The sequence below is a fragment of the Choloepus didactylus genome, chromosome 8 (genome assembly GCF_015220235.1).
Source record: "Choloepus didactylus isolate mChoDid1 chromosome 8, mChoDid1.pri, whole genome shotgun sequence".
NCBI lineage: Eukaryota > Metazoa > Chordata > Mammalia > Pilosa > Megalonychidae > Choloepus > Choloepus didactylus.
In genome coordinates, this window is record NC_051314.1 from 74,458,604 (window position 1) to 74,486,122 (window position 27,519).

The 27,519-nt window shown below is 40.8% G+C and overlaps 1 protein-coding gene across 4 annotated transcripts in view; it reads right to left on the minus strand.

The window, feature by feature from the left end:
* OS9 (OS9 endoplasmic reticulum lectin) overlaps window positions 1-26,673 on the minus strand; it is a 39,981-nt gene extending 13,308 nt beyond the window's left edge. For 2 of the 4 annotated variants that reach the window (XM_037848119.1, XM_037848118.1), the window contains exons 1-5: window positions 26,463-26,673; window positions 25,865-26,041; window positions 24,938-25,001; window positions 24,748-24,824; window positions 24,426-24,524 (exon numbers count right to left, since the gene is read on the minus strand). In XM_037848119.1, the coding sequence (XP_037704047.1) occupies window positions 24,426-24,524; window positions 24,748-24,824; window positions 24,938-25,001; window positions 25,865-26,041; window positions 26,463-26,624 (579 nt within the window). In that variant the 5' untranslated portion in view covers window positions 26,625-26,673. The remainder of the gene's footprint in view (window positions 1-24,425; window positions 24,525-24,747; window positions 24,825-24,937; window positions 25,002-25,864; window positions 26,042-26,462) is intronic. The other 2 variants (XM_037848117.1, XM_037848116.1) reach the window with 1 other exon arrangement.
* Window positions 26,674-27,519: the final 846 nt, after the last annotated feature.

The following is a 27,519-nucleotide window of genomic DNA, read 5'->3' on the forward strand; positions in this document are numbered from 1 at the left end:
GGGAAGGAAACAAACAGACAAAGGTACCCAGTGTTCTTTTTTACTTCAATTGCTCTTTTTCACTCTAATTATTATTCTTGTTATTTTTGTGTGTGTGCTAATGAAGGTGTCAGGGATTGATTTAGGTGATGAATGTACAACTATGTAATGGTACTGTAAACAATCGAAAGTACGATTTGTTTTGTATGACTGCGTGGTATGTGAATATATCTCAATAAAATGATGATTAAAAAAAAAAAAGTGAAGGCAAAATAAAGACATTCCCAGATAAACAAAAAATAGAGAATTTGTTGCTAGCAGACCCATTTCAAGAAATATTAAAGGAAATTCTTCAGGCTGAAAGCAAGTGACCCCAGACAGTAATTCAAATACACATACACACACACACACACACACACAAAAGGCGCTCTTAAATGTGGTTAAAAGGGGAAATCTTAGATCATGTATGTTACTAGAATAAAAATTTAAAACTAAAACATAGGACTGCATAACACAGTGAACCCTAGTGTAAATGATGGGCCATAGTTAATAGTACAAGATTGTTCTTTCATGAATTATAACAAATGTAGGACATTAATACAAGGTGTTAATATTAGGGCAGTTTATGGGGAAAAATACACCTAATGTAAACATGGACGATAGCTAATAGTACTATTTTAATAATCTTTCATCAATTGTAATAAAGGTAACTATTGTTAAAAATAGTACAATTATTAAAAAGTGCTATCATCAGTTGTAACAAATGCTCCACACCAACACAAGGTATTGGTGGTGGGGTCATGTATGGGAATCCCGTATTTTATGCACAATTGTTCTATAAACCCACAACTTCTCTAATAAAAAATTAAACAAACCAACAAATAAAGGGCACTTTTTTTATCTTCATTTTATTGAGATATATTCACATACCATGCAGTCATACAAAACAAATCGTACATTCGATTGTTCACAGTACCATTACATAGTTGTACATTCATCACCTAAATCAATCCCTGACACCTTCATTAGCACACACACAGAAATAACAAGAATAATAATTAAAGTGAAAAAGAGCAATTGAAGTAAAAAAGAACACTGGGTACCTTTGTCTGTCTGTTTGTTTGTTTCCTTCCCCTATTTTTCTACTCATCCATCCATAAACTAGACAAAGTGGAGTGTGGTCCTATGGCTTTCCCAATCCCATTGTCACCCCTCATAAGCTACATTTTTATACAATTGTCTTCGAGATTCATGGGTTCTGGGTTGTAGTTTGATAGTTTCAGGTATCCAACACCAGCTACCCCAATTCTTTAGAACCTAAAAAGGGTTGTCTAAAGTGTGCATAAGAGTGCCCACCAGAGTGACCTCTCGGCTCCTTTTGGATTCTCTCTGCCACTGAAGCTTATTTCATTTCCTTTCACATCCCCCTTTTGGTCAAGAAGATGTTCTCCGTCCCACGATGCCAGGTCTACATTCCTCCCCGGGAGTCATATTCCACGTTGCCAGGGAGATTCACTCTCCTGGGTGTCTGATCCCACGTAGCGGGGAGGGCAGTGATTTCACCTTTCAAGCTGGCTTAGCTAGAGAGAGAGGGCCACATCTGAGCAACAAAGAGGCATTCGGGAGGAGGCTCTTAGGCACAATTATAGGGAGGCCTAGCCTCTCCTTTGCAGCAACCGTCTTTCCAAGGGTAAAACCTATGGTAGAGGGCTCAACCCATCAAACCACCAGTCCCCTATGTCTGTGGTCATGTTAGCAACCATTGAGGTGGGGTAGGCTAATACCCCTGCATTCTCCACAGGCTCCTCAAGGGGGCACTACATATTTTTTTCCTTGTTTTTCTTTTTTTTTTTTTAAACTTTCCTTTCTTTTTTAAATCAACTGTATGAAAAGGAAAAAAAAAAAAAAAAAAAACATACAATAAAAGAACATTTCAAAGAGACCATAACAAGGTAGTAAGAAAAAGACAACTAACCTAAGATAACTGCTTTACTTCCAATCTGTTCCTACTTTAACCCAAGAAAGTTACCTAATATAGCAACATTTCTGTGAACTTGTTCCTACTATATCCATCAGAAATTAACAGACCATAGTCCTTCCTGGGCATCCCCAGAACGTTAAATAGCTTATCTGTTCTTCTTGGATTATTGTTCCCCCTTCCTTAATTGCTCTCTATTGCTAGTTCCCCTACATTCTACATTATAAACCATTCGTTTTACATTTTTCAAAGTTCACATTAGTGGTAGCATATAATATTTCTCTTTTTGCGCCTGGGTTATTTCGCTCAGCATTATGTCTTCAAGGTTCATCCATGTTGTCATATGTTTCACGAGATCGTTCCTTCTTACTGCCGTGTAGTATTCCATCATGTGTATATACCACATTTTATTTATCCACTCATCTGTTGAAGGACATTTGGGTTGTTTCCATCTCTTGGCAATTGTGAATAATGCTGCTATGAACACTGGCGTGCAGATATCTGTTCGTGTCACTGCTTTCCGATCTTCCGTGTATATACCGAGAAGTGCAATCGCTGGATCGAACGGTAACTCTATATCTACTTTTCTAAGGAACTGCCAGACTGACTTCCAGAGTGACTGAACCATTATACAGTCCCACCAACAATGAATAAGAGTTCCAATTTCTCCACATCCCCTCCAGCATTTGTAGTTTCCTGTTTGTTTAATGGCAGCCACTCTAATAGGTGTTAGATGGTATCTCATTGTGGTCTTAATTTGCATCTCTCTAATAGCTAGTGAAGCTGAACATTTTTCATGTGTTTCTTGGCCATTTGTATTTCCTCTTCAGAGAACTGTCTTTTCATATCTTTTGCCCATTTTATAATTGGGCTGTCTGTACTATTGTCATTGAGTTGTAGGATTTCTTTATATATGCAAGATATCAGTCTTTTGTCAGATACATGGTTTCCAAAAATTTTTTCCCATTGAGTTGGCTGCCTCTTCACCTTTTTGAGAAATTCCTTTGAGGTGCAGAATCTTCTAAGCTTGAGGAGTTCCCATTTATCTATTTTTTCTTTTGCTGCTTGTGCTTTGGGTGTAAAGTCTAGGAAATGGCCGCCTAATACAAGGTCTTGAAGATGTTTTCCTACATTATCTTCTAGGAGTTTTATGGTACTTTCTTTTATATTGAGATCTTTCATCCATTTTGAGTTAATTTTTGTGTAGGGTGTGAGGTAGGGGTCCTCTTTCATTCTTTTGGATATGGATAGCCAACTCTCCCAGCCCCATTTGTTGAATAGACCATTATGACTCAGTTCAGTGACTTTGGGGGCCTTATCAAAGATCAGTCGGCCATAGATCTGAGGGTCTATCTCTGAATTCTCAATTCGATTCCATTGATCTGTATGTCTATCTTTGTGCCAGTACCATGCTGTTTTGACAACTGTGGCTTTATAATAAGCTTAAAAGTCAGGGAGTGTAAGTCCTCCCACTTCGTTTTTCGTTTTTAGAGTGTCTTTAGCAATTCGAGGTATTTTCCCTTTCCAAATAAATTTGATAACTAGCTTTTCCAAGTCTGCAAAGTAGGTTGTTGGAATTTTGATCGGGATTGCATTGAATCTGTAGATGAGTTTGGGTAGAATTGACATCTTAATGACATTTAGCCTTCCTATCCATGAACATGGAATATTTTTCCATCTTTTAAGATCCCCTTCTATTTCTTTTAGTAGAGTTGTGTAGTTTTCTTTGTATAGGTCTTTTACATCTTTGGTTAAGTTTATTCCTAGGTACTTGATTTTTTTAGTTGCTATTGAAAATGGTATCTTTTTCTTGAGTATCTCTTCAGTTTGTTCATTTCTAGCATATAGAAACATTACTGACTTATGTGTATTAATCTTGTATCCCACTACTTTGCTAAATTTGTTTATTAGCTCTAGTAGCTGTATCGTCGATTTCTCAGGGTTTTCCAGATATAAGATCATATCATCTGCAAACAATGACAGTTTTACTTCTTCTTTTCCAATTTGGATGCCTTTTATTTCTTTGTCTTGCCAGATTGCCCTGGCTAGCACTTCCAGCACAATGTTGAATAACAGTGGTGACAGCGGGCATCCTTGTCTTGTTCCTGATCTTAGAGGGAAGGCTTTCAGTCTCTCACCATTGAGTACTATGCTGGCTGTGGGTTTTTCATATATGCTCTTTATCATATTGAGGAAGTTTCCTTTAATTCCTACCTTTTGAAGTGTTTTTATCAAAAACGGATGTTGGATTTTGTCAAATGCTTTTTCAGCATCTAAGTACCGTCCCCCCAGGGCAGTTCTGGGCTGCTGGGCTGTGTAGGGAGGCTCCCAGTCTGCTGAAATGATGGCTGAATGGGGCTTTGTTAATTCACACTGCTCCACCTTCCCAACTCTGGGACAATCAGCTGAGGTTGCAGGGAAGGCTAATGTCCATGCCCAGTTTTGTGGTGTGTGCCTGTTATTTGAAGCGCTTCCGTCACACTGGGTTGTCTGGGGCAGCTCTGGGCTATGGGGCTGGTGATGGGCAAGAGTGTTTCCTGTCCACCAGGATGATGGCTGTGAGCGGACACCCCCCTTTTCTCGGGAAGTTGTGGTGTTTAGTGAATTTTCTCAGCCACTGGATTATTGCCTTTTGTCTCAGAGCTCTCTTAGTTCTGCTCTTGTCTTGACCTGCCCAAATTGCAAGTCTTTGAAGCTTTCTGTATTGGGTTTCTTAGAGTAATTGTTTTAGGAAAAGAAAAAAGGATTAAAAAAAAAAAAATAGGGCCCTCCTCAGAGATCTAATGGTTATTGAAATGCTAAGAGACAAAGCAATTAGGGCCATGAAGGAAAGGTCCACAGGGCAGAGAGATCAGCTTTTCTTCAGGATTTGCATATAAGCCTCAGGGCCTGAGCTCTGCCCTTCCCCTTTCTATGTTCACCAGAACTCCAAAAATCCTCCGCTTTTATTTTGGAGTTTTTCGTGTTGTTTTTTTCTATGCCTGTTTCCTCTCTGCTGGGCTGGCTGCTCTCAGATTCTCTGGTGTCTGGTCTCAGTCTATCTATGGTTGGAGTTTGGATCAGTAGAATGAGTTTCCGATAAGGGCTGCCACTGCAGTTCTCCCTTCTTCCCGGAGCTGACAGCCCCTCCTCCCACGGGACTGAGCCTGGCAGGGAGGGATGAGGGTCCCCTGGCCACAAAAACTTACAGATTTCGCTGATTTCAGCAGTTCGACGTTTTCATGAGTGTTGTATGAAGTATGCCCAAAGTCAGATTGCTCTGTGGTGTCCAGTCCACGCAGTTCCTGGCTTTCTACCTACTTTCCTGGAGGAGTAACTAAAACATACAGCTCACCAGTCCGCCATCTTGCCCCACCTCCAAAGGGCACTTTTAAAGGTAATTATGTAATTATAAAAGACAGTATAGAGAGAAGTAGATTAGTGGTTATGTGGGGCTGGGGAAGGATAGAGGAACTGAGTGGTGATTGCTAAGAGGTATGGGGTGTTTCTTCTTGTAGTAATGAAAATGTTTCAAAATTGATTGTCATAACAAATGCACAACTCTGTGAATATATTAAAAGCCATTGATGGTACATTTTGAATAGATTGTATGGTATATGGATAATATTGCAATAAAACCACCTTTAAGAAAAAAGCAGTATAAATGTATATTTATCCTTCTCATAACCAATTTAAAAACAATTGTAAAAAAATGTATATAATTATATTGTTGGACTATAACATAAAAAAATATAATATACTTGAAAATAACATCACAAAGGAAGGTGGGGGGCAAAGGTGTACTAGAGTAAGGAAATGACACCAAATGACATCTAATCCATAGGAACAAATAAAGAAAAACAGAAATGATAAATAAGATTAATATGACAACCTATAAATATGTACTTGTTCTCTTTTCTTCTCTCACTTTCTTTAACATCATAAAATTACATAAAGTAATAATTATGACAATGCATTGTTGGGTTTGTAACATATATAGATGTAATATGTATGACAATAATAGCACAAAAGAAGAGGGAACAGAGCTATATTGGAGCAATGTTTCTGTATCTGATAAGTTGATTTGTATATGGTAAATTCTAGAACAACCAGTAAGAAAATAACTAAAAAAAAACGAAAGGAATTACAATGTTACACTAGAAAATATTCACTTAATACAAAAGAGAGAAGTAGGAGGAAGAGAACAAAAAAGACATGAGACATACAGGAAAAAAGTAAAATGGCAGAAATAAATCTATGTCAATAATAACATGAAAAGTGAATGGAATTAAACAATCCAATCAAAAGACCAAGATTGTCAAACTGGATTTAAAAAAAGATACAACTATATGCTGTCTATAGGAGACACACTTTAGATCTTTAGATCCACAGGTATAAATAGGTTGAAAAGGCTGGAAAAAGATTTATCAAGCAAACAGCAACATAAAAAGCTAGAGTGGCTATCCTAATATCAGATAAAATATACTTTAAAACAAAAAAAAAATGTTACTAGAGACAAAGAACATTTTATAATGATAAAAGGGTCAATCCATCAGGAAACTATAACAGTTACAGAAATAAATGCCATCTAACAATAGAGCCCCAAAATACATGAAGCAAAAACTGACACAATTAAAGGGAGAAAAGGACAATTCAACAATAAGAGCTGGAAATTTCAGAACTAAGCATGAGAAAAACAAGGACACAGAAGCCTTGAGCAAAACTGTAAACCTGAACTATAAACAGATATTTATGGAATATCCAACAACAGCAGGATACACAATCTTCTCACAGGCACATGGAACATTCTCCAGGATACATCATGTGCTAGGCCACAAAACAAGCCTCAGTAAACGTAAAAGGATTAAATCATACAAAGCATTTTCTCCAACTACAATGGAATGAAACTAGAAATAAATAACTGAAAGAAATCTGTGAAATTTACAAATATGTGGAAATTAAAGAACATACTTCTAACTATGTCAGAGAGGAAATTACTAGAAAATTAGAAAACACTTTGAGTTGATTCTTTGAAAAAATTAGCAAAATTGATAAACCTTTAGCTACAATGACCAAGAAAAGAAAGAAGATTCAAATTACTACAATTAAGAATGAAAGAGAGGAATTACAGAAATAAAAATGCTAATAAAGGAATGCTATGAGCAACTATATGTCAACAACTTAGATCACTTAGATGAAATAGAAAAATTCCTAGAAAGACACAAACCACCAAAACCGTCTCAAAAAGAATAGAAAATCTGAATAGACCTATAACAAGTAGATTGAATTAGTCATCAAAATACTACCCACATACAAAAAGCCCACAGACACAAAAGAACAAATATTGTTTGAGTCCACTTAGGTGAAATATCTAGAACGAGCAAATTCAGAGAGAGAGAAAGTAGATTACAGTTAACAGGGGTTGAGGGGAGGAATGAATGGGGAGTTAGTGCTTAATGGATACAGAGTTTCTGTTGGGGTGATGAAAAGTTTTGGTAATGGATGGTGTTGATGGTAGCACAACATTGTAAATGCAATTAATACCACTGAATTGTTTACTTAAAAATGGTTAATATGGCAAAATTTATGTTATATATAAATGTTACCATAATAAAAAATTTTTAAATTAAAAACACAAATAAAAATAAAGAAGTTTTTTTTAAATCCCAGGCTGGAAGACTTCACTGGTGAATTCTACCAAACATTTTAAAAAGAATGTAATAGATTGCATTATGTATCCCCTTCAAAGACATGTTCTTAATTTTATACCACATTCCTGTGGGTGTAAACCCATTTGTAAACAGGAGCCTTTGAAGATGTATCATCAGGTAAGACGTGAACTCATTTATGAACAGAATCTTCTAAGATCCTATTGAGATGTGGCCAAACTGAATAAGAGTGGGAATTAATATGTATTACTGGAGGTTAGATAAAAAGCTAGAACTCAGCAAAACACAGGAGGAAACCAAGGACATTTGCCATGTGATGGGAGCCAGAGATGCAAGCCAAGGAACCACCAGGGGCTACGGCAAGCCAGGGCTAGAACACAACAGACTTCAGGGAGAAAGCAGGGCCTTGCCCCTGCCTTGAGTCTGGACTTGTAGCTTCTGAAACTGTGAGACCATAAATTTCTGTCGTTAAGCCAACCAGTGTGTGGTACTTGTTATAGCAGCCCTGGCAAACTAAGATAATGAATTAATACCAATTTTCCACAAACTCTTCCAAAAAAATAGAAGAGGGGGAAACACTTCCCAACTCATTCTGTGAGGCCAGTATTACCTGATGCCAAAACCTGACAAAGGCATCACAAGAAAATTAAAGACCAAGATCTCCTATGAATATAAATCCAAAAATCCTCAACAAAATACTGAATTCAACAACATATAAAAAGAATGAAAAACTAAGACCATGTGAATTTTACCCCAGATACGCAAAGTTGGTTTAACACTGTATTTGTAGATAACATGATCTTGTATATAGAAAATCCTAATGAATCCACTGAAGGAAAATTAAAACTAATAAATGAGCTCAACAAGGTTTCAGGACACAAGATTGATAGTCAAGAATCAATTGTATGTCTTACACTTGGAATGAACAATCCAAAAATGAAATTAAGAAAGCAATTTCATTTTGAATAGCATCAAAAAGTTTTAAGAACAAATTTAACAAAAGAAGTGTAAAACTTATGCTCTGAAAAATACAAAACATAGTTAAAAGAAATTAAAGAAGATCTAAATATATGGAAAACCATATCATGTCCATGGGTTGGAAGACAAAATTGTTAAGATGGCATACTCGCCAAATTGATATTCAGATTCAGTGCAGTCCTCATAAATAGTCCAGTTGGCTTCTGTACAGGTATTAAAAAGCTGATGCTGAAATTTATATGTAAATTCAAGGGAGGGAGAATAGCCAAAATAATCTTGAAAAAGAACAAAGTTGGAGGACTCACACTTCCCAATTTCAAAACCTACTATAAAGCTACAGTAATCAAGACAGTGTGGTACCAGCCTAAAGATGGACATATGGATCAATGGAATAGGACTGAGAATTCAGAAATAAGCCCTCATATTTGTCAATAATTGATTTTCAACAAGAATGCCAAGACAATTCATTGAGAAAAGAAAAACTTTTTCAACAAATGGTGGTAGGACAAATGGATATACACATGGAAAATAATAGAGGTGGATTCCTAACCCACATCATATACAAAAATTAACTCAGAATGGATCAGAGATCTAAATGCAAGAGCTACAACTATAAAACTCAGGAAAAACATAGGTATAAATTTTCATGACCTTGAATGAGGCAATGGTTTCTTGGATATGACCAAAGCACAAGTAACAAAAGAAAAAAAATACATAAATTAAGCTTCATCAAAATTAAAACCTTCTGTACTACAAGATGTTTACATCAAGAAGATATAAAGACAACCTACAGAATGGAAAAAAATATTGGCAAATCATGTATCCGTTAAGGGACTTACATCCAGAATATATAAAGAAATCTTAAAATTCAATAATAAAAATACAATCTAATTATAAAATGGACAAAGGATACGAACAGACATTTTTCCAAAGAAGATAGACAAGTTGCTAATGAGCACATGAAAAAATGCTCAACATAAAATGAAAATTAAATGCATGTGAGTTACCATTTCATACCCAATAGGATGGCTACAACAATAAAAAAAATAGACAGTAAAAAGTGTGGCAAGAATGTGGAGAAATCGAAACCCTCATACACTACCAGTGAGACTGTAAAATGGTGCAGCCACCTTGGAAAACACTCTGGCAGTTCTTCTTAAGGTAAAACATAGGATTACCATATGACCTAGCAATTCTAGGTATACAACCAAGAGAAATGAAAACCTGTATCCACACAAAACCTTTTATACAAATATTCACAGCAGCATTATTCATAATAGGCAAAAAGTGGAAACAACCATCTGATGAATGGATGAATATATAAAATGAGGAATACTATTCAGCAATTAAATGCAATGAAGTACTGATATATGCTACACATGGATGACCCTTGAACATATGCTAAGTGAAAGAGGCCAGTCGCAAAACACCAGCTACTGTATGATACCATTTATATGAAATGTCTAGAATAGGTAAATCTATAGAGATGGAGAACAGACCAAAGGTTGCTAGCACTGGAAGTAGGGTTGGGGTTAGGAGCTAACAGGGAGTGACTGCTAATGGGTATGGAGCTTCCTTTTGGGGTGATGAAAATATTCTAAAATAGATTGTAGTGATGGTGGCACAACTCTGTGAACTAAAAAACCACAGAACTGCACCCTTTAAATAGGTGAATCGTATGGTATGTGAATTATCTCTTGATTATTCTGTTGTTAAAAAAAAGCAAAAAAAAAAAATGAAACACTGTGCATAACTTTTAACCTAGATGAGGGAAAAAGGTGGCAGAAACTGAATAAGTGAGACAGACAGCATAAAATAAATGTTAGCTAAAAATCCAAATATATATACATAGAATAGATGTAAATGGATGAAATATTTTAGTTAAGAATACTGTCAGACCTGTTAAATTTAAAAAAAACAAACAAACAACTCTATGCTATTTAGAAAACATTTAAAACATAAGGATACAGAATGGATGAAAGTAAAAGGATAGAAAAATATAATAAACAAATAGTAACTCAATGAAAGTTGTTATAGCTGTATTAATATCTCACAAAATAGACTTTAAGTAAAAAAAATTACTAAATTTAAATAAGTTCACTTCATAAAGTTAAAAGGTTCAATTTATGAGGAAGAGAATTTTAGAATTGCAGGCAATTCTTATCTGATCAAGCCTCTAGATCTAACCACCAACTTACAGAAAACATAGGGGGACAAAGGAACACATTAAAAAATACCCTGGGGAAGCAGGGCAAGATGGTGGCATAGGGAGGTGTGGAATTTAGTTAGTTCCCTAGAGCAACTAGTAAATAGCCAGGAATAATTACAAACTAGTCTGGAACAACTGATGGGGGACACCCATAAACAAATACACATCGTACACCAGTCTGGAATGGGTGGGACGGCTGAGATCGCAGCACAGAACTGTATGTAAAGTTCCCCAAACTGTGGAGCTGGCGCCCCTCCCCCACCAACACAGCAGGCTGAGTTAGAAAACATCATTGTGGGAAAAAGAAGCAGTCCCTGCCAGGAGCAAGGGAATGTAGCTCAACCAAGCTCCAATTGCAGTTTTAATTAACAAATTTGGACTACTGAATACACACTACCAGCAAAGATAAACTCGGAGCAAGCAAGAGAGGAACCAGGAGTTTTCCCCTGGCAGAGAGGAGGTGGGGCTGATGGGAAAAAAAATACATAAATAAATAAAAACAGAGGGTCTTGGAGTCCACTGAGCTCCAAATACTGGAAAAGGGCTGTATCCCAAGAAAAGGGGCACACAGAACCAGGGGCACACAGAACCAGGTACCAACTCTGGTTCTTGCCTGGTGAACTAGAGAGCTGGGAACTGGCTCTGAAAAGGGGACTTCTTTTTCCTTTTTTTTCCTTCTCTCTTTCTAAGTAGCTTATTAAAGAAAGCCTCAGGCAGTTTCAATTGGCAGCACTGACCCAGGCAAGGGTAGAGTTAAGATGGTCAGAGAGTCAAAGGAAAAACTCAAGTGTGGAAGATAATTCCCTAAAGGGCTTATCTTCCCTAAGGAGGGGGGGGGAGGCTCAAGTGGCGGCCCTCCCTCAGAGAACTCAGACCCCAGGGCCTGGTGGGGGGGGGGTAGGGAAACAAAACATAAACAGCTTAAGCTTGGCTTCTGACACCCTTGGCCCCTGGCCAGGACAAGCTCCACTGAGAATTAAAGGGACCACACCTCTTTATGCCAGTGAGGAGCTGTGGACTGACAAGCACCACCTGCTGGGCAGGATAGGAGAAACACAGAGTCTAGAGGCCTCACAGGAAAGTGTGACAATCTCCTGGGTCTCACCCCCAGAGAAACCTGATACTGAATACAGCCTCCTCCTGAGACCTGGGGCCGTGTGGTCTGGAAAAATCTGATTGGGGTAATCAAAGAAACCAGATGCCTAGATAACAAAAAGTTATGAATCACACTAAGAAAAATGAAGATATGGCCCAGTCAAAGGAAGAAACTTACACTTGAAATGAGATACAGGAGTTGAAACAACTAATTAAAGATCTTCAAACAAATATGCTAAATCAATTCAAAAACCAAACCAGCAAGTTGAGGGAAGATATAGCAAAAGAGATGGAGGATAAAGAAGACATTGGGCAAACATAAGGAAGAACTCAAAAGTTTGAAAAAAAACAACTGGCAGAACTTATGGGAATGGAAGGCACAATACAAGAGATAACAAACACAATGGAGACATACAACAGCATATTTGAAGAAGCTGAAGAAAGGATTCAGGAACTAGAGGACAGGACATCTGAAATCTTACACACAAAAGAACAAATAGGGAAAAGAATGGAAAAATATGAGCAAGTTCTCAGGAAATTGAATGACAACATGAAGCACACAAATATATGTGTCATGGGTGTCCCAGGAGAAGAGAAGGGAAAAGGGGCAGAAACAATAATGGAGGAAATAATCACTGAAAAATTCTCATGTCTTATGAAAGACACAAAATTACAGATCCAAGAAGTACAATGTACCCCAAAGAGAAACGATGCAAGCAGACCAACTCCAAGACACTTAAAAATCAGACCATCAAATGTCAAAGACAAAGAGACAATTCTGAAAGCAGCAAGAGAAAAGTGATCCATCATATACAAAGGAAGCTCGATAAGACTATGTGTGGATTTCTCAGTAGAAACTATGGAGGCGAGGAGGCAGTGATATAATAGTATATTTAAGATACTGAAAGAGAAAAACTGCCAACCAAGAATTCTATATCCAGCAAAACTGTCCTTCAAAAATGAGGGAGAATTTAAAATATTTTCAGACAAACAGACACAGACAGTTTGTGAACAAGATACCTGCTCTACAAGAATGCTAAAGTGAACACTACAGGCAGATAGGAAAAGACAGGAGAGAGAGGTTTGGAGAAGAGTGAAGAAATGAAGACTATCAGTAAGGGTACTGTATGGTCTCACTAATATGGACTAACATAGATGAGTGAAATTTGAGAGTTGAGAACACAGGTTATCAGGAGATAGAAAGAGGTTAGAGATTGGGCATTTGATAACAGAAGATTCAACAGGATTGATTCTATAGATTCAGAAATGGAATGGATAGCATAAAAGTGTGTAATGGTAAAACAATATTGAAAGTACTCTGAACAAAGATGAGTATGAGTATGGTTGAAAGAGGAAGGCTAAGGGCATGTATGACACCAGAAGGAAAGATAAAAGATAAAGACTGGGATTATATAACTTAGCGAATGATGGTGATTAAATGTACAAACATAAGAATGTTTTTAAATGAGGGAGAACAAATGAATGTCAACATTGCAAGGTGTTGAAAATTGTATGTTATAGGGGGAAAAATACAATTGCTGCAAACTAGAGTCTATAGTTAATGGTAACATTGTAAGATGCTTCCACTAATTGTAACAAAGGCAATATATCAAAGCCAAATGTCTTTAAAAGGGGGATATAAAGGAGTGATATGGGATTCTTGGTGGTGGTGGTGTTGTCTGAACTTTTCATTGTATTTTCTTTCTATTTTTCTTCTATCTTGTGTATTTTTATTCTTCATTTTTTTTTCTCCTTTTCCTCTTTCTTTGGGGAAGAAATGGAAATGTCCTCATATAGATTGTGGTGGTGAATGCATAATTATGTGATTAAACTGCAAATCACTGATTGTTTACTTAGGGTGGATTGTATGGTGTGTGAATAAAACTGTTAAAAAAATAAAGAGAGAGATAAAAGTGCTGGAGAAAATGTGGAGAGAGGGATGTACCTGTTCTGTTGGTAGGGAAGTAGAATGGCACAGCCCACCTGGAGGGCAGTGTGGTGGTTCCACAGGAAGCTAACTCTGGGGTTGCCATATGGTCCTGCAACCCCATTACTGGGTATATACTTGGAAGAACTGAGAGCAGGGACATGAGAAGACATTGCACACTGATGTTTATGGCAGCAGAATTAATGATTTGCAATGGGTGGAAGTGGCCTAAGGGTACATTGGCTGATAAACAGAATGGAGAAATATGGGGTACACATACAATGGAATACTGAGCGGTGGCAAGAAGAAATGAAGTTGTGAGGTATGCAACCAGGTGAATGGACCTTCAGGACAGTATGTTGAGAGAAATAAGCCAGAATTGAAAAAACAAACATTATAATGCCTCACAAATGCGGACTAACTAAAATATGCAAACTCTAAGAATTGAATCTGAGAACATAGGTTATCAGGGGAAGGCTTATGGTAAAGGGTCCCAGATTGTAACGTCTTACAGCAGCCACATCTATTCCTGAGTTGTAATGGTTGTCTCTAAATTCTGAGATGCTGAGCTATTTTTGTATAACCTGGTCTGTCCCTGGAACTTCAGTTATCTGTGTGACACCTGAGTCTCAGAGCCAGAGTTCAGCAGCTATGAAAGTCAGCATTAACCCATACAGCATATGTTAAAAAGCTGAAAAAGAGATCAGACTTCAATTAGAGATATAAACAAAATGGACTTGATTAGATCTAAGGTAAACCAGACTAAAGGGAAAAGGATGATACTGACTGTGTTTTAAAACCTCAACTTCTGTGTGAGACCAAAGGAAGAGATGTTTATTTGGTGCAAAATTTGTATTTTCTGTAGCACAGTATATGTTAACTTGAATCAAAATTCAAACACCATAATAACATGGAACCTTGAACAGGGAGTGAGATCAGGTTGGTTTGTACAGGTTAGCATAAAACCCTGACACATCCCAGAGTAATCTGGGCAGAGAATAAAAAGTGTTTGCAAAGCCCCCTTGAGGGCCTGGGGGAAAATGTGGAAACATTAAACTTCCCCACCTGGGGAATTCCTGATATTCTTGTAAGGATTGGGGACTACTGTTGTAGTAGGCCAAGCCCTCGATCTTGGGGTTTGCCCTCATGAAGCTTGTTACTGCAAAGGAGAGGCTAAGCCTGCTTATAATGGTGCCTGAGTCACCTCCAGAGAACTTTCCTTAGGAAGAACAGTGTGTGTGGTCTATTGCTAAAAGTGTTGTTTAGATGTGGTCTCTCTCTAAGCCCACTTGGCTGGTAAACTCACTGCCCTCTCCGCTACATGGGACATGACTCCCAGGGGTGTAAATCTCTCTGGAAATGTGGGACAAGACTCCTGGGGATGAGCCTGGACCTGGAATTGCGGGATTGAGAAAGCCTTCCTGACCAAAAGGGGGACAAGAAATTAAACATAATAAAGTTTCAGTAGCTGAGAGATCTCAAATGGAGCCGAGAGGTCATTCTGGAGGTTATTCTTATACATTATATAGATATCCCTTCTTAGTTTTTAGTGTATTAGAATAGCTATAAGAAAATACCTGAAACTGTTGAACTGCAATCCAGTATCCTTGATTCTGAAAGACGATCATATAATTATATAGCTTATATAGTGTGACTGTGTGTGCCAGTTTGGATGTATTATGTCCCCCAAAACTCCATGTTCTTTGAGGCAATCTTGTAGGGGCAGACTTATTAGTGTTGATTAGGTTGGAACCTATTGGTTCAGTATTTCCATGGAGATGTGACTCAATCAACTGTGAGTGAGACCTTTCACTGGATTATTTCTTTGGTGGCATTGCCCCACCCGTCCAGGGTAGGTCTTTATTGGATCATGGGAGTACTTTAAAATGAGCCACACAGGCCCAGATGCAGAGCAGCTGTGTGACATTTTGGAGAGCAACTGAGGGTGACACTTTGAAGAGGAGCTGAAGCTAAGAGAGGACAAAACGCCCCAAAAGCAACATTTTGGAGAATGCCATTTTGAAACGCAACCTGGGAGCAAGCAGATACCAGCCATGTGCCTTACCAGCTAACAGAGGTTTTCCGGACACCAATGGCCATCCTTCAGTGAGGAACCCAATTGTTGATACCTTACCTCGGACACTTTACGGCCTTAAGACTGTAACTGTGTAATCAAATAAATCCCCTTTATAAAAGCCAATCCATCTCTGGTGTTTTGCGAAACAGCAGCATTAGCAAACTGGAACACTGTGTGATTGTGAAAACCTTGTGGTTCACACTCCCTTTATCCAGTGTATGGGCAGATGAGTAGAAAAAAGGGAGACAAAAGTAAATGAATAATATGGGAGGGGGGAGGAGTATGAGATGTTTTGGGTGTTCTTTTTTACTGTTATTTTTATTTTTATTCCTATTTTTAGTTTTATTTTTTGTAGTAATGAAAATGTTCAAAAAACTGATTGTACACTTTGGATGACTGTGTGGTGTGTAAGTATATCTCAATAAAATCATATTAAAAAATTACCCTGGGGATGCAATCAGTAAAATTAGACTATGGAAACCAGTTTCTTCAACAAAGTACAAGGAAATTAAAAAGAAAAAAAAAAAAAGATGGAGGGGCTATTCATAGATTAAAGGAGACTTAAGAGCCATAATAACCAAATATGGTAGCATATGGACCTCATTTGGATTATGATTCAAATAAATCAACCATATAAAAAAAATTATGAGATGATCAAGGAAATTCATTATAGATTTAGAATGTTAAATTTAAGCCCCCATGTATTTTCTACAAAGAAAATATTGGAGAATATGCAAGCTCATAGACTACAGGTCACAGGGATGGAGGGCAGGGGGAATGCAAAGTCAATGCATAATGGGTGTAGGGTTTCTGTTTGTAGAGAAGGGAAAGTTTTAGTAATGGAAGGTGGTAAGAGTATCGTGAGATTGTGAATGTGATTAATCCCAATGAATGGGATGCTTGGGAATGGTTGAAACTGAAAAGTTCACATTATATATATGCTTCCACAATTAATAAAAAAAAAACTAATGAGACAATGAGTTTGACAATTAAAGGCAATACATGATCCTGGACGGGATCTAGCAAGGGAGCAGAAAAGGCTTAAAGGGACATTACTGGAACCTATGAAAAAATCGGGATGTAGACTAAGTTTTATATGAATGTTAAATTTCTTGAACTTGATAACTGCACTTAAGGTTGTTACATAAGTGAATTTCCTTGTTCTTAGGAAATGTACATGGCATTAGTAAGTGTTCAGGGAGCATGATATAGACAACCTATACTCATGTTCAGAAAACAGACTGATAGAATGATAACGGCAAATGTGGAAAAATGTTAAAATTGGTGGATCTGGGTATCGGGGGGTGGGTATGTTGGAGTTCTCTGTATGGAATTTGTATTATTTACTGTCCTGTTAATTTGAAAGTATTTCAAAATTAAAAGTTTTTTAAAAATTAGAAGAAAAAAAATTGTGATCTTTCTGAAATCTCACTTACTGTAAGAACTGAGATAGGGATCCAAAATTAATTCCAGATGCTTAACCAGTTGTTCTCATCCCCCACAGAGACTGCACTTTTAGCAAAGACCACATACACTGTTTGTGCTGGTTTGAATCTATTGTGTCCCCCAAATGCCATTATCTTTGTGGTCTTGTGGGACAGACTTTTTGGTGCTGGTTAGATTTGCTTGGAATGTGCCCCACCCAGCTGTGGGTGGTGACTTTGGTGGGATACTCCCATGGAGGTGTGACCCCACCCATTCAGGGTGGGCCTTGATCAGTGGAGCCATATAAAACATGCTGACTCAAAGAGACTGAACGGAGTGCAGCTAGGAGTGATGTTTTGAAAAGAAGCAAGCTTGCTAGAAAGGAACGTCCTGGGAGAAAGCCGTTTTGAGGCCGAAGCTTTGGAGCAGATGCCATCTGCCTTCCTAGCTAACAGAGGTTTTCCGGACACCACTGGTCGTCCTCCGGTGAAGGTACCCGATTGCTGAGGTGTTACCTTGGATGCTTTGTGGCCTTAAGACTGTAACTGTGTAGTGAAATAAACCCCCATTTTATAAAAGCCTATCCATCTCTGGTGTTTTGCATTCTGCAGCATTAGCAAACTAAGACACTGTTCTTCCTAAGGAGCATCAGAGCGAGGAAACTTCACCATGCCTACCCTGGAGTGGGCAGATATTTGGGATGTTCATCAGGACATAAGAACTAAAAATGCGAGGTAACCAGACAGAAAGGCTCTCAAATCTCTGCCATCAAAACTTCCAAACTCACTGGCAAATACACTTTCTTTACTAGTCTAGTTACAACCCTGGGAGTCCCCCTCCTGAGGATGATTGCTCTCCGTGTTCTGCATCCCAGCCCTGGCCACGTTTTCTTCCCATCCCTTCTCTTGTACCTCAACCTCTCCTCTCTACAGGGTCCACCCAACAGCATTTAAACATGTTCCAGTCTCTTCCCATCTTAACACACACACACACACACACACACACACACATAACAGAAAAGTACCTCCCTCCCAAACCGCACAGCCGCTCTAATGCTCACCTTTTCCCTCCCCATCATAATCCAAACCTCTTCCAAGGTTTTCACTTCTTCAGCACTTTCCTCAACACCTCATCTTCACCACTCCATTGAAACTGCTCTAGCAAAGATCACCAATGACCTTTGTCATGAAGCCCAACAAAAGGACTGTCAAGGGTGAGTGGAAGTAGAGGACTTACCCTTTTCATTCGGTTCCTTTCCCTACTGTCTGAATTTTTATTTCCATGTGCATGCTTTACTTTTATTAAAACAATAATTCCCATGATCACCCACAAGCAGTTTTTAATCCTCCTATTCCTTGATGGCTCAGACGCAGCAAACACCACGGACCAGGCTCTTTTTGAAATATGTCCTTCCCAGGCTCCATGTCACTCTTGGCCCCATCTTCTCAATCTCCTTGGCAAGGACCCTGTCCTAGTTTGCTAATGCTGCAGAATGCAAAACACCAGAGATGGATAGGCTTTCATAAAACGGGGGTTTATTTCACTACACAGTTACAGTCTTAAGGCCACAAAGCATCCAAGGTAACACCTCAGCAATCGGGTACTTTCACCGGAGGATGGCCAATGGCGTCCGGAAAACCTCTGCTAGCTTGGAAGGCAGCTGGCATCTGCTCCAAAGCTCCGGCCTCAAAACGGCTTTCTCCCGGCTTTCTCCCAGGACGTTCCTTTCTAGCAAGCTTGCTTCTCTTCAAAACATCACTCCCAGCTGCACTCTCTTTCCTCTTTGAGTCAGCTCATTTATATAGCTCCACCGATCAAGGCCCACCCCAAATGGGTGGGGCCACGCCTCCATGGGAACATCTCATCAAAATTATCACTGACAGCTGGGTGGGGCACACTCCAAGCAAATTCAACCAGCACCCAAGGGTCTGCCCCACACAAGACCACAAAGATAATGGCATTTGGGGGACACAATACACTCAAACCGGCACATTCCACCCCCTGGACCCCAAAATGACATTATCTTTCCAAATACAAAATATATTCATTCCATCACACTATCACAAAAACTTAAATCATTTCAGAACCAAAAGTTAAGTACAAGATCCCATCAAAATCAATTATAGGCATGGTCAGCCCTAAGGCATAATTCTCCTTTAGCTTTGGATCTTTGGACTTAGAACAAGTTATATGCTTCCAATATACAAAGGAGGGACATTCATAGGATAAACATTTCCATTGCCATAAGGAGAAACAGTAAGGAAAACAGGGTTAACAGGACCAAAACAGTTCTTAAAACCTGCAGGACAGACTTCATTAGATTTCAGAGTCTGAGAGTCATTTATAGAACAACGTTGCATCCTTGGGGCTTGAGAGAGTGGGAGCCTAACCCTTCCCAAGGGCCTTTTCTGCAGCCCGTTCCTCTCCAAACACTTAGGTGAGTGCTCCAACATTTCCACACATTGGGGAGACCACCTTCTCGGCCCCACCCTCCTCAAACATCGGGGCAGCTCCCGGATTCCCTTCCATCTCCGGGTCACACGCTCAACCCCTTCAGAACAGTGTGGTGGCAGCCAGGCTCTCCCCAATTCCCTGGGAATGTGCTCCAACCTCTTTGGGACCTGAGGTGGCAAAACTTCCAGAGCATCGAGGCGGAAAGCCCGCCCTCGACCTCCAGGGCAAACTCACCCTTTCCATGCATGTGGGCTGCTCCGCTCTCCCAGCCCGAGACCTCCTGACTCCAGACCTCAACCTCCATGGCTCTGTCTTTGAAGAGATTTTTCCTTTAATTTTTTCCTTGTCTGTCTCCTCCAGTCCAGACCGGCAATGGCTCTGTCTATAAAGATCTCGCAAAAATTCTGTTGGCTTTGCATGAAGCACGCAAGGGTCAAAGCCATCAGACAATAGGACTTTCCACAAATCCTTTCTGGATAACTCCTTTTCCAATCTTGGCTTGTACTGAAATGGCGGCTGGCTTCCATGTTTGGTTACATCCTCATGTTGGGCTGTAGCTTCAGGGATTCCACCCCCTGGAAGCTCGTAATTTTCCAAGCGATCAACTTCTGGTTTCTTTGAACCCAAGAGTTCAGTTCTAAGTTTATCTCTTTCTGCTCGCATTTTACTATAAGCTGCAAGGAGAAGCCAGGTTACGTCCTCCACACGTAGTCTGGAGATCTCCTCAGCTAAGTATTCCAGGTTGTCACTGTTAAATTCTTCCTTCCATCTGACACCAGGACTCAATTTTGCCAAATTCTCTGCCACTTTAAAACAAGGATCGCCTTTCTTCCAGTTTACAACAACACATTCACCATTTCTGTTCAACACCTCGTCAGAAGTATCTTTAGAGTCCATATTTCCACAAACAGTCTCTTTAAAGCAGTTTTGGCCTTTTCTATCAAGCTCCTCACAACTCTTCCAGAAACTCCCCATTATCCATTTAAAAAGCCGTTCCAACATGTTCGGTATTTGCAAACTCAGCAGCAAAAGCACCCCACTTCTGGTACCAAAATCTGTCCTAGTTTGCTAATGCTGCAGAATGCAAAACACCAGAGATGGATAGGCTTTCATAAAACGGGGGTTTATTTCACTACACAGTTACAGTCTTAAGGCCACAAAGCATCCAAGGTAACACCTCAGCAATCGGGTACTTTCACCGGAGGATGGCCATGGCGTCCGGAAAACCTCTGCTAGCTTGGAAGGCAGCTGGCATCTGCTCCAAAGCTCCGGCCTCAAAACAGCTTTCTCCCGGCTTTCTCCCAGGACGTTCCTTTCTAGCAAGCTTGCTTCTCTTCAAAACATCACTCCCAGCTGCACTCTCTTTCCTCTTTGAGTCAGCTCATTTATATAGCTCCACCGATCAAGGCCCACCCCAAATGGGTGGGGCCACGCCTCCATGGGAACATCTCATCAAAATTATCACTGACAGCTGGGTGGGGCACACTCCAAGCAAATTCAACCAGCACCCAAGGGTCTGCCCCACACAAGACCACAAAGATAATGGCATTTGGGGGACACAATACACTCAAACCGGCACAGACCCCTTCTTTTTCTTCCCATGCCTTCAATGATGGCTTCCTGAAAGTTCTGTCCCACTTTGCTGACTCTACACCACTCTTTGGGGGATTTCATCCATACCCATGGCTTCAATGATATGATGGTGATTCCCTCTGTGTTCAGATCTCTCTCCTGAGCTCCAGACCCACAGATCCTACAGCCTCTTGAATTCTCTACAGCCACTAAAATAATCATATTTAAAACCAAACTCACCATTGTCCTTCATCAAACCTATTCCTCTTCCCACGATACTTATCTGAGTAACAGGAACCACCATCTATCAAATTGCCCAAGTAAAAAACTCGGGAATCATTCTTGACTCCTCACTCTCATTCTATTGATTTTGCCCCCTAAATTTCTCTCCAAAAATTCACTTTTCTTCATTGATGGGCCAGCTTTATTTCTCACTGGGGTTACTGCAATTGCCTCCTAACTGGTCTCCCAAGCATCTGCTCTACTCTAGCCAAAATGAGCCTTCAAAAACCAAAACTGAGTATGTCCCCATTCTGCTTAAAACATTCTAGGGGCTCCCCATTGTCTCTCGGATTGCCCAAAGTCTTCAACATAGCTACAGAACTTACAACCTATCCCCTAAAAACTGCTTGGCCTCATCTCCCACACTCCCTTTTCCCACAACTCTCCCCTCTAGTCACTGTCAATATCCATTTCTGGGTCAGGCCATTCCCTCTTGCCTCCTTCTATCTGGAATGCCCTCTTCTTCCCCTCTCCCAAACTTTACATCTGCTGGACTAACTCTTCATCCTTCAACTGTCAATTCAAAGGTCACTTTTTCCAAGAGGCCTCCCCGTTACCCTAGACTCATTAGTTCCTTTATTATGTGTTCCCATATGATAATGCACTTTCCCCTGTCACAATACTTATCCCTTATCCTGCTTGCTGTAACTGACTGCTAAGAGCAGGACCAGGTCTCCCAGGTACCATTGTGTCCCCAGTTTCTAAAACGGTGCTTGGCACAGGGCATATGTTAAATAAATATGAGGAAGATGCAGTCTTTACTCTCAATTCTTGGCCTAGTGTAGGTACAAAGAAATAATTAGAATACAATGAAGGAAGTGCTGTAATAGGCTACACACATGTGTGGGTGCCTGTGGATATGTGTGCATGTGGATCTATGTATATGAAGCACTGAAGGAACACAACTGACTTTCTGGGTTAGTCAAGAAAGGCCACATTTGAACTGGCTGATCATTCATTCCATTTGTTCAGCAAATAATCTCTGGGCACTTACTTGGTGCTAGGCACCATTTCAGGTACCAAGGATAAAGCAGAAAACAAGACAGACTTTGCCCCTGCCTTTCTGGAACTTATTCTAGTGGAGGAAGAGAGACATGAAACTGAAATAAGATAATTTCAGGTAATGATACTTGCTTTGAAGACTACAAAACACTGTAGATATTTACTAGGATGAGGGCAGAGATGTGTGTGTATGTGCACATGTGTCTACATTAGGTCTCCCTGAGGAGGTTATTTTTTAATATAACCTGAGTTATAGTCAAAGCTCTGTGGGAAGTCTGCTGCTCTAGGCAGAGAGAACAATGAGAACTACTGGTTTAAAGAACAGAAAGACGGCCAGTGTGACAGAAAGTTGGTATTTGTGTCTGCAGCCCAGACCTTTCCTCTGAAATCCAGACTCCCAGAGTCAACTAACGATGGGACATCACCACTTGGATGTTTAATAGGCATCTCAACCTTCATATGTCTAAACCAACCCCTAATTTCCTCTCCCACCAAGCCTTCTCCATGGCACTTTAACAAATGGCAATTCTATCCTTCCCGTTACTCAAGCTAAAAACCTTGGAGTCATCCTTGATTCCATCCCACATCCAATCCATCAACAAATCTTATTGGCTCTACCATCCTTCAAAATATATCCAGAACCAACTACTTCTCACCACCTCCACTGCAAACATCCTTGTCTGTGTTGGGGCTTCTGTACCTTATCCTTTGGGAAAGGCAGAACCATTGAAGGTTTTCCAGGACTGTGCCAACAAATGACAGGTGCTTATGGGTGGTGGACCAAACCCAGCTCACAAGAGACCACAGGAGCCCCGACTGGTAAATTTTTGGGAATTTCGCGAAACAGTTGGCATCACAATGATCACCTGAAACCAGCCATGGTGGGAGTATTTATACCACGGATACTGGCAACACTACAAACCAGGGCTTTTCCTCCACAGCAATCTGGGTGTTCAACATTCACTGGCCCACTGCTGCATGTGCAAATGCCTACTACAGAGAGATAACTCTGGTAAGTGTAGCGTGCCTCTCTACGGGTGTGTGTGTGTATGTGTGTGTGTGTGAATACACATTAGAATCACCTGAGGAACTTTTCCTAACATATACATGTGCCTGCCTGCCCCACCAAAGTTAAGGACCACTAGATCAGGAACACTTATTAAGAAGCCATTGGCAGTGATCAGTGATGCAGGTGGGAGAGGAAGGTACCAGCTAGGGATGAAGAGGAGTTTTGAGAGACAACTAGAAGAAGAATGAATGGGCTTTGTTTTTTACACTCAGAGAACTAGATTCCTTTCCTTCACAGCACTTCTCAGTTTGTAGTCATAAGCTCATTCCTGATTCTTTCGTTAACATCTGTCTTCCCCTATAGACTGTGCATTCCAGGAGGGCAGGTGTTGCATCTGTTTGCTGAGTCCTGTACTCCCAGAGCCAAGCCCAGTACCTACACACAGCAAGAATTCACCGAAGAATCATGAAATGAAGAAAGGACAGATGAACTGAAGGTGAAGGAAGATTCAAGGATGAGATGTAGGTCTCTAGCTAATATGACAAAAAGGAGAGATACGGAAAAAAGAGTAAGTATGGTTGGGGGGTACCAAGGGGGAGGATTTGGGAAATGTTGACCCAAAGTGTATCTGGATATCCAGACAGTGACATCCAGCTGGAAGCTGGAAATGAGTCAAACTTTGGGTTTAGAGTCTGGGCGAGACCCTCTCGACTATAAGATGCAATGCTGCCCTTCTCCTAGCATTTGAATTGTCGTGAGCGAGTGTCAACTTCGCTCTTTCAAGACTTACCCGAACCTCAGCCTCCCGGGGCCTCCCATTGAGGTCGCACTTGGACCCATTCCCATAGGTCTGGCTGTGGTAGCGCTTCAGGCGATGCTGCTTGGAGGCCTGGGGAGCAGAGGAGGCAAGAGGGAGTGAGGGTGAGAGACAGCAAGGAGGAAGAATGTTCCAGTGCCCCTATAAGGACCTTAGAGACCTTGGGAATCCATGACCCAGGCGACTTTGTCCAAGCCCCAAGAAATGGGGCAGCTAATCCTGACCTACCCCTTCTAGTCAGAGCTCTCAGTCTACACTAGGACCCCCTTCCCACCCAATTCCACAGGCCAGACACCTTCGCTGTTTCATCGTCCCAGTCGAAGGCCGATTGGTAGTAGCCAAGATAGAGGACTTCACCTTTGATCTCTGAATCTGAAAAAGAAACCACAGTGAAGCACTGTTACTCCCTGTACAAGGACCGGGGAGGAAAGTCACCTTCCATGATATGTTGGTGAGGGCTTAGGGAGAAAGTAGGAGGTAGTCACCTTCCATGTGGTACTGCTGGATGTGGCGTCCATAACAGAATTCATATGTCCACCAGTCCTTGGTCTGACAATTAAAAAATTAACAGTCAGAGGAATGGATTGGGGATGTCTCTCCTGGGAACTACAGTCTCTCCTTGCTCTAAGACATACAACCTCTCATCTCCTTAACTCTCCACACTCTCAGTGAGAAGAGAAAGGTGTTTTCCTTCTGTGAGTCAAGAGAAATGCCTCTAAAATCTGTTTTCTACCTGTAGTCTTTCCCCTCCTCCCTTTTTTTATATTTTTAAAAATCCTTTTTTTGTCTTTCATAAATATAAGAAAACATGGTATCCTTGAATCACTCAGACCAGGGAAGCATACAATGCCCCAACTTCAATATTAATTGAGCTTCTACAAAATTCCTTTCACTCTTCTAGACTCTAGGGATACAACTAAGGATACAGCTGTTAACAAGATAATTCCCTGACCTCATGGAGCTTACATTTCAGTGTAGGGAATCAGAAAAAAAAAAAAAAAAAAAAAAAAACAAACAAAAAACAAAAAACAAAAAACACAGAAACTGATGATTCCGTTAATAAGATAAAAACTATTATGATGAAAATAAAATAGGAGATTGGGGCAGAGAGAGATGGGCAGCGGGCATCTTTGGCTAAGGTTTAGAAGGAAGACTTCTCTAAGGAGAAGCCCCTTCCACCAACCTTGGTTTAACCCTTATTCTAAGATCTATCCTAATCCTCTATGTTTGGCAGAGTGTCATCAGTGGTTGCAGGATTCTTTGCTCTTTTCCTGTCTGTAAAATATGCCTACTCCAACTGCCTTCTGGACTCCTACAGGTCCCCTAGACCCCTCCTCATTCACCAGCACTTTAGCTCTAGGATGGATCCCTAGTACCCACACCCCCATTCCATCCATCCCAGGATCTTTCACCTTCAGCAGGCAGGGAGCATCTTTCATCGGGCTCAACAACACAGGGATTGCCGGTCCTTGGTAAGCAGGTGTCTCCTCCTCCCTTTCACGCTGGAAATGAATGGCTCCAGCTGGCAGGCGACACTCATAGCGCTGTTTGTACTTGGAGGAGACAATCACCACGTCTGAAGCCTGGCTCTGGGAAAGAAGACGGGAGGGATGGGGAGCAGGGAGGTGAAAAGAGGCTGGGATCAGGGAGAACAACGAGATCCCTCTTCAGACCCCGGGAAAAGCCCAGTCGGAGAGAGAATGAAGTACAAGTCCTCCTGCCGTGGGTGACGGGAGAGGACACACCCACTTCTCCGCGGGGGCGGAGTCTGAGTGTTTCCTTCAGGAACTGGAACCTGGAGGCTGACAGCGAGAAGTCCCACCCCTCCAGTCCCCGGCCCCAAGGAATAAGGCTCAGTCTTCGATGCCCAAGACTCACTGTAAACCTCCTACCTACTCTTCTAGACTTTCCTTAGGCTCCTGCTTCACACTCCACAGCTGCCCTCCTTCCTCTACCCTTCTCCGCTTCCTCTTCTGCTCCAGAACCTCGCCCACCTCTACGCCTCCTTACCTGCCCCCCCATGATAGGCAACGGCAGGATCTCGATCCCATAACGCATCTCGCTCAGCTCCTCCAGGTTCAGGCTCCCGACACCGCCGGTCAAACTTGCGGGTAACAGAACCGCTAGAAGCAGCAGCCCCAACATCCTGGACAGCAGCCTTTCCGCCGCCATTTTTCGCTCGCTTTCTTAGCCAGAGCAACTCCTTCCGCCCGAAACCTGGCGGAAGCCTCACCCCGCCCATTAACGCCACAGGGTCTCATTGGCTGTACTTTCGTCCTCTTGCGTACCTTTTTCCTATTTGTAAATGTGACTCCAAAGCCCACGGGGGAGGGGTGATGGATCTCGACTAATAGCAAATCATTGGGTGCACGTGATTGGTCAGAAAGATCAACCAATCATCAACGACATCAGAACCTCCTCCCACCCTCTCGGGTCCCAGAGGAGCGTGGTGCTTGCGTTGGACCAGTTTAAGCGCTTTTTGTGTGTCCCAGCTCGGCTTCCTTGCGTAGCTCATTACTTTTTTTTCTTTTTTTCGTGTTATGATGGTTTATTCTAAACTTCAGGAAAATGGAATGCAAGTAGTAAAGTAGTTACCAGTCCCTTTCAAATATCAACGTCTCTTCCCAGATGCTGTATCTTTCCAGAAGCAAAACAAAGCCGCTAAATCTATAATACAGAAATATCGTCTTGGGGTAGTAATTGTGGAGCCTTTTCTAATCTGAAATTTCTCAAACAGAAATTTGATATAGACACTTTCCAGTCAGCTGTGTTAAAGAGGAACATGGATTTGAATAGTAAATATTGGCACAAGTACAGAAATTGGACTGCTTCCAAATTCAGAAAAACTCGGTGAAAGACAGAAGCCAATGACTTAAGGTGAGGGGAGGTGAGTGGTATGGGGGCATCAGCAGCCCCTGTTCGGAATAGCAGTTTCATTGGCATAACTCCCTCATAAGCCAGGAAGCCAAGTATGATCCCACAATTACCATCTCCTGGTTGTGTCATAGGTGATTAACTACAGTTACTAGTATATTCCTGTTTTGTGTACTTTTTTTTTTTCCGGTTT